Below are 11,990 nucleotides of genomic sequence, written 5' to 3'. Positions count from 1 at the left end.
ACTAAAATGCCAACTAAAATACATTGGTACACGAACGCTACACACTGCTGCCAAAAAGTATGCAACACTTTATTATTACTCAGTTGGAGATTAACTGTTAAAGAAGCGTTCAAGTTGCATACTTAGGCGTGGGGCATTCTCCGTCAAGTTTCTCTAATGCTTTAATATATATGTCAAATGCTTGAAGATTAGCCAAAGCTCAAATAAATGTTTGGGCCCGAAACGAGGCAAACTAATCCCGCTCGCAGCTGTTAAGGCAATAACTCTATAAAACCCCCTTGAGAGATATATGGCTATACCTATCGTATTTATATATAGCATATGCATGCCCTCGCAAGCAAATTAACTTTTTGCGAGCACAATATTCGCCTGGCAAGCTTCGAAATATTATTCATTATGCCTAAAATGCGTAACTAAAGTAATTTGAAAGTAAAAATCTCGCACTCTCACGCACGCTGCGAGGCAGGCGTTAAGGCCTGTGAGCGGAATCTCAGGGTGGCCCCTGAGACTGGGGAGCTGGGGGCTGTTGAAGGCCTACGACTCGGCGGGCGCTGCTCACATGTGTCAGGGCTGTCATCTAAGGCTTGTCTCTTGGCCCAGCCGAAGCTGCTGTGCCTTCGGGCCCCTAAATGTATGCACGTGTTACGACATTGTCATTTGATTAAACTTGTTAGCGCACGCAGCCTCAGCAGCCTCAGCAGCATCAACAGTAGCAGGAGCAGCAGCAACAACAGAGTTTAGACACCTCTTGGCCAACTTTGCCGACATCTTTAACTTAAATGCGACGTGAGAAAAATAAATTGCAGAATGCTTAAAGTAGACGAGCGACATTTGGACACAAATTGATAAACAGAAGCGAACGCGTTGAGGCATTCTTATTTATTTGATAAACTGAGCTGAACGCGTTTGAGCATATTTATTTAGGCTAACTTGTATGGGCAAATCTAAATTTTATTGGAAATGAATTTCAATGGATTGAAATTGTGATACATATTTATATTCATAAACTTTAGTTTTGAACAATTTTGGCTTTTGTTGTGAGAAACTGTCTTAGTTAGGTAAATTATTAAATTTTATGACAAGCGAAAGCCAGGCAAAAGAGTTTATTAATTTAATATTAATTGTTGTTCTTATTAATTATTATAATTAATTTCTATTCTTTCATCACCCAACCCATAAGGATAAAGTATCGAGAAGAGAGATCGTAACAGAGATATATTCATCTAAATATTTATTAATCCCAAAATTACATGTAAAAATTTCATAAACAACTCTGTTATATTTAATGTAGAATTTCTGTAAATTGTTGATCTATTTTATTGCTTTTATATAGAGAATTTATATTTAATTATTAATAATGTTATATTTAATGTAGAATTTATGTAAATTGTTGATCTATTTTATTGCTTTTATATAGAGAATTTATATTTAATTATTAATAATGTTATATTTAATGTAGAATTTATGTAAATTCTTGATCAATTTTATTGAATTTATTCATAATTTTTAAAATATTTATTTTTTATACATAGAATTTATAGAGAATTATTGAAGATTTCATGTGAATTTTATAAAGAATTTTATATAGATTTATAAAGAATCTGAATCGAATCGTTTCACTAATTACTCTGACTGTATTATTTAGAAAGTTGTTGAGGTAATATAAATTCATACTGCCCTAATTCATAATTCAGATCTAGTTATAGGTCAGATTCATGATCGATTCGATGATTAATAATATCACTTAATAGTATCAATAGATAAGTTTAGTTTAGTGATATTTGTAAGTATATATTTGTAAGTCTTCCTGAGTATATCAGAAGGTTAGGCTCTATATAATAGAATCTAACTGTGTTGTCAAGGTACTATACTTGCATTGTACAGATTCAACGCTTAAAAGAAATATACAAAAAAAAAAAAAAAAAAAAAAAAAAAAAAAAAAAAAAAAAAAACTGAATAGTATATAATAATAATAATAATATTAAAGCCATAATATGTTAAAACCATAATTTCTATAATCAAATTGAAATAAATATATAGTTAGCTATCAACAGTAGAGACTGTGCCATTTTTAGTCTCTCAATAAGCTTATCTACTTTAAAGCTTAAGCATATTTTATTTATTTTTATTTTTATTTAGAATATAACATATTTCATATACATAGTTCATAGTTATCAAAGCCTTTATCAAGTTTTCTAAAAAATAATAAGCTTTGTGTTGTCCATGTCTGCCAAACAGCAAATTTTAGTTTCGTACAACTTTAATCTGCTGTGAGACAACAAAGTAATATTCACCTTCTTTTTGGGCCACATATAAAGGCTTTTGAGCGAACGAGAAATAATAAAGCCAACATTTTGTTTACAAAGATTAAGCGGCTTATAGTATACCTTGGACTTTTTCATATTTTATGTAAATTTTTTCTCTAAACATGAGTAACTTTATTTGCAATCAAAAATAATTTATTTATTTTGCATACTCTGCTGCTCAAGTATTTATATAGATTTTGTTTATTTATGTATCTAATTTATTTATCTATAAAACTATGTTAGCTGTAGGCCACACGACATTCATTCATATCGGGCAAATCCCACAGCTCCAGTCTGTCAATAAGTGATGGATCAAGTGCTCACACCTCACCTGGGTCTCCTCTGACTCTTGAGCCACGAGGCATCTGCAGCTGGCGTTTTGCTAAATATAATTTAATTTGGTTTTGTTTTGTTTTGTTTTGCTCAGGCTGCAGCTCTTATAATTTCTCTAATAGTTATTGTGGTTCTGGTTGTTCCATGTGAATGTAATTAGGTTTGACTTTACTTGATTTGATTTGGTTTCGCATATCTTTTCAGCCGCTTTGTAATTGACAAATTGGAATTTGGAATTAGCTGTGAAATGTTGTTTAATTACAGCTTTGACAGTGTCTGCTTTTAGTCTAGAATTAAATTATCTAAAAAGGAATTAAATGCCAATTTAAACGGCATTAAATAAATCGGAATACATTTTTGGATATTTATCAATATTTTGGCTGTTTATTGGGGGTAAACTGCAAAGTTTATGAGATTGAAAAATATATCAAAATAGAGATTGAAAAATATTTAAAATAAAATAAAATTAATTATATTCATATGAATTTTGATTGAGATTGAAAAATGTATAAAATAAAATAAAATAAATTATGCTCATATTAATTTTGATTTCAGTGATGATGCAAACTGGAAATTGAAAAATAATTTAAAAAATATATTTTATATAATGTTAAAATTGTTTTTAGTTAAATTGCAAATTTTGATTGAAAAATATATAAAATTAAGTTAAATGTTTTATATAATATTCAAATGCTTTTAGTGATAATGAAAATAGGGATCGAAGAAATATATATTGAATATATAATATTTTTATAAAGTTTTTTTTTTAAATTTTTTATTTTTAATTTGTTGCTAAATATTTCTGTTTACTTAATAACTAACTTAGACAATTTCTTTGAGTTTATGTTGCCTAAAGTTTAGTATTTAACATTTTCAACAACTCTAGTCAGACACTAAAAGGTCACTCTCTCTCTCTCTCTCTGTCTCTGTCTCTGTCACTTTCTCTGTCGAATATTCTCGCTCAGCTAGCTCATATGTCTGTCTAGATTGCGTGAAGCTAAGCCTAACTCCCCTAAATGGAGGCTTCCGCTGGCCATTGGCAAATCTGGCAGTAAAATCCCCACAAAAACTACGAAAGTCAACCAGCTGAAGAGCTTTTTGGTAGTTTTGGGCTTTGGGCGCTGCTCGCAGGCAGTTGCAGCGGCATCAACACTTGGCCCAACAAAATATGGGAAAACAATTTGAAAGTTGACAAAGAAAAACACTCGAGTGCCGCGTCAAGTCGAGTCGAGTGCAGAGGAGATCCCACAGCCCAGAGCCCAGAGCTAGGGCCCAGAGCCTAGAGCCTTTGTTTTATGAGTCGGCACGCTTCAGGGCGGCCATGATTGATGCGTGGCAATGCGCTCCATTTTTAGTGGATTTTCAAATTGCTTTTTCACGCTGACAGTTTACGATTTTCCAGTGTGTTAGTGCGCCGTGACATGTGGAACGGCTGCAACCATGGGTGGTGGGTGCTTAGGGGGGTAGGAGGGTGATATTGGATGAAACGACAGTGGCAGTTATTCAAATGCAAACGACAGCTGTCAAAATGGTTTTTGCTAAAAATTTCACATCATTTCATATGCTCTATCTATCTCTCTCTCTCTCTTCCAGTGGCCCTGCTGTCGATGAGTGGCTGGACTGCAGCTGCAACTGTGACAACTTGTAGTGTTCCATGCATATAGTTTGCCAAATGATAAGACAACAAGGAACAGCTGTGTGGCGATTCAGTTGAACACACGTAAAGGAGCTCATCAGAAACAGGGAAACAGAAGAAACACAAAAGCCAAGTCAATGTCGCTGCTGACAATCGTCAGGTTAACAACGATATTGCTGCTGTTTATGCTGCTGCCGGCGGCAACATTGTTAACAAATCAACAACAACAACAAGAAGAACAGCAACAGCTGCAACATGCACGCCTCAGGCGTCAAAACAATCCGGATCAAAAGTTTTCGCTGCCCGCAGTTCCATTGCCACCTCCGCCGCCTTTTCCAGCGGCCAAGCATAACTTTGCCCTGAATGCCTTTGCCATTGGCGAGCATTCAGCTGGCAATGGCAATAGCAATGGCAATGGTGGAGGCGGCGGGGGTGGTGTCAGCGGTGGCTCCTTCTCTTCATCCATTTCCTCTTCGTCCGGCTGTGGTGGCTTACTCAAGTCACGCTATGGCCTCATTCAAACGCCAAATTTCCCGCATCGCTTTGCCACGCCCATCGAATGCGTTTGGATAATTGATGCCTCCGAGCTGCCGGCCACCGCACAGGGCAATGTTTCCATTGTGGTCTATCTGACGCAGCTCTATGTGCTGGGCGGGCTCAAATTCACCGAGTACATGTACTACTCGGACGACTTTAAGGTGCCCGCCCATCGCGTCTTCAGCCTGACCGAGGAGGAGGTCACCCAAGTCACCTGGCTGCAGTTCAACAGCCAATACCTGGAAATACGCTTCACCATGGCCACGCTGGACGGCACCCATTTGCGGGCTCTCGATCGATTGCTCGACGTCTACGGCTTCAATATCACCTACGAGGTGCAGCACGAGGTGAAGGCCAGCCAGTGCAATACCCTGCAGTGTCGCTTCCTGGGCGACTGCTATGCGAGCGCCGATTACAGGTGAGTGAAAAGCTAAATTTAACTTGGAAGAGAATACCTTGAGAATTATGATGATGACCAACCTAACTCTATGTTAGGGTTAGTCTTATGTTAGGGTCTATCATATGTTAATATAAATCCTGTCTATATTATATTCCGATTTTTCTTGATCTTTATGAAGAAAAGCTTCAGATATAAAGTCTGTTAAAACCGAGACAAAGTGGATGAAGGCAATGTATGTAATATAGGCAACTTATGTAGTTTTATAAAAAAATTATGAATATTTTATGAAAAAGTTGTAAACATTCTCTTTGGAGTTTACAAAGATAACTCTGGAGTTTACTTCTGAAAACTCAACTTATGTAGTTTATTTATTTGCTTTTAGGTATACATATATTTTTTTTTTGTTAATATTTTTTTTTTGTTTTTTGGTTTTTTTTATTTTTTTAGATTACTTAATAAATTATCTATAAACTGCCACACAAAATTTATAAATATTTTGAATTTAGATATTGACTTTATGTAGACTTGATGTAAAATAATTTACTAAGAATTAACAAAAAAAAAAAAAAAAAAAAAAAAAAAAAAAATGTTTTATTACATATCTCATATACATTATATCCTTTATAAAGAACTCATTTATATTTTAATTAAAATTTATGAACAATTTTTATATATTTTATTTAATTGAGAATTTACACAGATATTATCTACAGTTCATAAGGAATTTATGTGGACTTTCTAAATATTATTTTATTTTTAAAATATATTTTATAAATATTAATTTATATTTAAAATAGATTTTATAAATAGTTTATTTTGGGTTTATATGGAATACTTACAAATAAGAGTAATTGGAGAATTTTTGGAGAATCGCTGTGAAATTTATAAAGATTTTATGAAGAATTAGTTCAAATTTTGAAGAAGTTATTTGCATTTTATATATTAATTTAATCTAATCTAATATAGATTTTTATGAAGCTTAAAAAAATTAACGTGGACTTACCCAATAATATTATACAGAAATTATAAAGACTTTAGAGAAAGATTATTACGAATATATATATTGATTTTATAAAAAATTAATGTAAATAACTGATATAGATTTTAAGCATATATTTTCCTTAAATTTGTATATAAACTTTAAATTTATATATACATTTAAAATAGTTGAGTAAGTCCTGTAGATAATATTACTAAGCTAAAATATACCACTTAATGAATGCACTGTTAGCTCTGTTAAGATTAGACTAGCATTTAAATTATTTTAAAATTAAGCTCGTTCTCAATATTCTTCACAGAATTTAAGAAATTTCCTTTATTCCCATCAACAGCCAGATAAATTACATTTCGTTTCATATATTAAAGTCTCAATATCTTAAGCTTGATTGCATTTTCGATAGGAATGTGAAAATAAACAAATCAAATCCTTTTCTTCAACGACATTGAGTTATCCAGAGATTCACACAGAGATTCTGGCAAGGGGAGGGATCAGGGGAAGGGACAGGCGGCTCCCCGAACATTTAGCACAATGTGTTAACTAGCGTAATGGGTTCAATCTTCAACTGAACCCGGCGCAACCCAAGTCAGACGCAGATCCATTTTGTATGACCCGAAAATATTTCATCAATCAATCACGTCGGGCAACCGCTGTCCGCACCGACCCCGAGTCCTGCTCCTGCCAGCGAGTTTGCCCAGAAACCGAAGCTACACAAATTCTCATGTATGTCAAACTCAATTGCCAAAGTTATTCATAAGGACCGAAGCAAAGTGTGTGAGTGTGTGTGTGTGTGTGTATTGTTACCAGGTAGAAGAGGAAGCGTACCATGAGTTGGGAAATGCATCATGTGCTGCTGCTGCTGCTGCTTCAGCTTCTTCTTCTGCTGCTCCTTCATTTCAATTGACTTTTGGCGTATGCAAACTTTTTGTATAGATTCTTTTTGTTTTATTTTGTTGCTGTTTTTTTTTTTTTGTTAGCCCCAGCGAAAATGTGTTGGCAATGGCTTTCATTGTTTGGCGGCATGCCTCTTACATGGGGGGAACGGGAAATGGAAGTTATTTGGCAACAGCAGCGCCAGCACCAGCCACTGGAACATTGCAAAATGTATGGCTCCCACTTGGTTTAGGCCGAAAGCCGAGAGCCGAAAGCTGAAAGCTGAATGCTGAATGCTGGAAACTGAAAGCTGAAGCTGAAGCTGAAAGGCCCCAAACAGTTGTACCGTTTTGCCATTTCTAACGGCTGGCAGCAGGAGGCGGGTTAAGATTGATATGCAAACATTTAACAGTTTGCATGGTTAGCTGCCTGTGATTTTGGCCGCGTTGCGATTGCCGCTTAGTTTATATGCATTGACCGGAACCAAAAGGAAACTCAATTTTGAAATCGACAGCAACAGCGCAGCCCCAACAGCCCCAACAGCAGCAGCAGCAGCAGCGGCAGCAGTCGCAGTGGGGCAAAAGGTCGAGAGGCGCAAAAGTTCGGACTTGCTTAAATATGCGTGGCAACCGGACGCAGGTGGTGCAGCTACAGCACCACTGGGCCATCGCACCACAGTCAGCCATGTTTTTTATGGCTTCTGTTGTCGCTGTCGTTGTTGTTGTGGTTGTTGTTGTCGACTTCTTGGCCATGACTTATAAATGGCCAGCACTGGCGCTAATGTGCCACTAGCTCACTAAAAGCAATATCATTTATGAGGGTTAAACGAATGCCGAGCGCGCTCAGAGCAGACAAAGGTTATGCTTAGAGAAAGTTATGAAGGTAATAAAAAACAATCATCAAAGAGTATTTTTGCGACACTTGGGAAAGAGGCTCCACAATAATCGAGAAAAGAAACTAATTATAGATGTATATATTTATATATGAATGTGTAATGGCATGAGTTGACCTGTTTATTCTAAGAGGAGTTTGATAGGAAATTTTCCATAAACAAATGACGTAGAATGTTTCATCTTCAATGTAAATAAATTATTCATACGCAAACATTATCAGAGAAGTATTTAGCAGACTGATCGAAGTCATCCCATTCTAAATATAATGTCTAAAATGTATTCTCCACTTTATCTTAAATAAATTAATTAAAATTCAAAATATATTCATAACAGTATTTTAATAATTATAAACATTTTAGAGTACATTAATGGAATGACTTTTGTATTTATTTATTTTTTTTTTTTTTATTTATTTTATTTATTTTTTTTTTGTTTTGACATTTAAGTTAATATAAATATAATGAATATAAAACTTACATATATAAATATAATTAACTTTAATCAAAGTAAGCATGCAAGATAGCGGAGCACAAAGCACGTACTGCCATGCCCTTAAATGTTAAATTGAGCCGTTCGGGATGTGTTTCTCATCAGCAAAAGTAAAACTCCCAGATAATGAAACACCGCCGGAACCATTGCACGGCTTCCTTATTGGAACTGATTCAGATTCTTCGCTGTTCTTGCAGTCAATTCGAAAATTCAGTTCATGTTTTCAAATGAGATCCTTTGGAGCAACGGAAATAGTTGAACATGGTCAACAATTTAATTTCACATTCAAAATCAAAAGCCAAGTTTACCAATGCCAAACGAACCTTTTTACTAGTAGGTTAGTTATTTTGTATTTACCGGGTCAGCTAGTATATTTTATATAATGTATTAGCAATAGGTTTAAACTCTCTGTCGTCCGAATATGAGCTGAGCCATATCAGTTCTACAGGTTGGGTTCTCCCCTTGAATGTCTGACTGGACTCTCTAGCTTCCTTAGATTGTCGATAGTCTTAACTTTTATATACATATATTAATTGAATTTATGACGTAAAGATCTCCTAATACTAATACAAAATATTCGGTAATAATTACTTCGGCGACTACTTATATAAGAATTCCCAATGAAAGGCATGTGTTGCTCCTATGGTTATCACGTTGTATTATCTATATATATGTATCTATAAAGGGGACTCCTACACCTCTTAAAAGTTAACTTGATGAAACTGGCAAAAGAGAACGAGTTTGAGTGAGAAGGCTTAAATTACTTCAAGAGTCGTAGGGGTTCTTCGCAACTCACAACCCAATTGGATTTTCTTTTGCTTCATACTATCAAACCGAAGTTTCGAACAGACAAGAGCACAACTTTAACAACTTCAACAACTTCAACAGCTTCAACAACTTGAAGAGTCCACGTCAATGTCGATTTCTAGGCAGAGCCTTAGTTCAGGCTGGTGGCAAGCAGAAGTTTACAGATGTATGCAGAGTTTTCTAAAAATAAAAAAAAAAAATAAAATAAATTAAATTTGAAAGTTGCCTCGGCGAGCGGATGCCCGGCGGATATACAGCTAATTGCCGTAAAGCGCACAGCCGCACGAAATAGAAACGCAATTAGCATAATAAACAAGCCCGAGCCGGGCAGTTCGAGAGTTTGGCAGTTGGGCCGATCGAACAAATTGAACAATAGAATTGTTAATTTGAATTTTAACGCTTACGAATTGGGCAATTCGAAGGCAATTTACACGCCATTGGCAACACAGTGGAACCGCAGCACAATGGAACCAAGCGGGAGAGGCAGTAAAAAAGCAGAAGCAGAGCAATCAATTTTCGACACTGGGTCAAGTAATGCGATTTATGAGTATGGCCAAAAATTAATAAATTAAGAAGCAAAACAGAAACAAAATAATTTTGGGCAAACGAAAAAAAAAAGAAATAAAAATATTCAGAGTTGGCTGTGCTACTTAGCATAATTAACATTAATTGGACAGCGCAAAGGCAGAGAAAGAGAGAATGGGGCGTGTTTGCCTGGCTAATTGAATATTAATATTAATATTAATGTCAAAGTAAAAGCGAAATGTGTTGCCTAGAAATTTAATAAAAATGCGACGGTTCAGCAGCATCCGATAGCGAAGCTGAGACAAAGTTCTGCCCCCACTCCAATGGAGGATCGAGAGTGTGGCACGTAATGCCAAGCGCCTGTCACGTCAACTTAATTAACAACCTTGAGGCAAATGAGGCACCAACTTGGCTCACGGCTCTCTACGTGTTGTCAGATAAACATACAGTCGCAACTCGGAGCAGAGATAGCGTAGGGCGCGAGCGTGGGCGTGGGCGTGGCAGCGGCGACAAGTAGCTGAAGTTTGTCGACTTTATAGTTTATGCCACATAACAACTGGCGCTCTCGCTCTCCCACTCTCTCCATCTCTCTCCTTCTCTGAGTGTGAGCCGTCAGCTGGGTCACAATTTTTCATTGCAATTTTTATGATTTCGCCCGCTCAACGCGTTTTCTTAAGCAGATGTGGGAGCAGCAAAAAAAAGGAAAAGAAATGCATAGCATTTGAAAATCTGAAATGCTTGATAAAACGCCGCGAGTGTCGAGGGCTGCGTCACACACTGCGTATACTTGACAATCTCTTTGGCTTGCTCTTGCGCTCGTCTCGCGCGTCTGCTGTTTGTTTATTAATTTCACTTTAACTGCCTTCCCGCTCTTTTTGGCTTTGTGTGCAAAATTTTAATAAGCCACATCAAATGTGGAAAACAAGAGCAAGTCACGGCTAGGACTAAAGAGGGGAACAGAAAAAAGTATTTCATGTTCATGTCAACGCTGGGCGCATTTAAAATTAATGAATGCTCAGAGGCGTCCTTTACGAGCGATTCAAAGAAATATCTTAGGTGTTCTAGAAAATATCGAATGGTTTTTAGGTTGATTCTTTAAATGAATAGGCATTTAAATGGTTTATTTAAAATATTAGATAAGAGTGGCATCATGAGCAAGAATTCCATAATGTTTTATCTATGTGGATTAAATTTAACTACAAGTTTATTTATTTTTTTAATTTGGTTAATTTTTAATTTTTAATTTGGATATTTCTTAATTTAGTTTTAGTTTAACAATTCAAAAATGTTTCATATAAATAAATTAGCTGCATGAATTTCGTCTATACGTAATTTATTTTATTTTTAATATATTTCTTTTTGGGATTAAGTAACTTATGGGCTTAAATAACTTATTAATTTTTTAACCAGAACTCCCCAATGTCTTATAAAAGTAATATTGTTGAATTAAATCCCAAAAAATATTTTATTTTAATATGGTTCATTATTAATTTATAATAATTTATTTATTTTTTTAAATTTATTTATTTTTGTAACTCATTTAAAAATTTTGTTATTGTTTTTATTTAATTTATTAACAATCTTTTTATAAAAAATAAAATAAGTCTAAATATTTTATTATTAATTTTTTAACCAGAACTCCCCAATGTCTTATAAAAGTAATATTGTTGAATTAAATCCCAAAAAATATTTTATTTTAATATGGTTCATTATTAATTTATAATAATTTATTTATTTTTTTAAATTTATTTATTTTTGTAACTCATTTAAAAATTTTGTTATTGTTTTTATTTAATTTATTAACAATCTTTTTATAGAAAATAAAATAAGTCTAAATATTTTATTATATTTTAGATTTATATTATTATTTATTTATTTACAAAATTGCAAAAGATTGTTACATTATATACTAATAATAAAATAATATAATTATAATTATATATGTATATATTATATATATATATTTTTTTTTGTTTATTATTATTTATATATTTATTTATATTTTAATTTATTTTTATGAATTTATCGATCGATCTATTTGTTTATTTTTTCTGCTTTAATTGACTTTTGCTGATTGTTTGCAGTGCTGAGCTCTATAGCAAAATTCCTTATAGGAAGGTTGGCATTATAGTGTTGGTTGCCTTATGAAAATGTTAAAGAGGCTCTCGGCAATCTGTTAAATTATAAAATGAGA

General features: G+C 34.3%; 1 protein-coding gene across 6 annotated transcripts in view; it reads left to right on the top strand.

Moving 5' to 3' along the window:
- The window catches only part of LOC108611584 (uncharacterized), a 225,423-nt gene that overhangs the window by 81,392 nt on the left and 132,041 nt on the right, over positions 1-11,990 (top strand). For all 6 annotated transcript variants that reach the window (XM_089465130.1, XM_089465129.1, XM_089465126.1 and 3 more), the window contains one exon: positions 4,233-5,230. In XM_089465130.1, the coding sequence (XP_089321256.1) occupies positions 4,413-5,230 (818 nt within the window). In that variant the 5' untranslated portion in view covers positions 4,233-4,412. The remainder of the gene's footprint in view (positions 1-4,232; positions 5,231-11,990) is intronic.

The sequence above is a fragment of the Drosophila arizonae genome, chromosome 3, assembly GCF_054131065.1.
Source record: "Drosophila arizonae isolate 15081-1271.41 chromosome 3, UAZ_ARI_1.0, whole genome shotgun sequence".
NCBI lineage: Eukaryota > Metazoa > Arthropoda > Insecta > Diptera > Drosophilidae > Drosophila > Drosophila arizonae.
The sequence above is the reverse complement of the archived record's forward strand: the minus strand, read 5'-3'. Positions and strand labels throughout refer to the sequence as shown.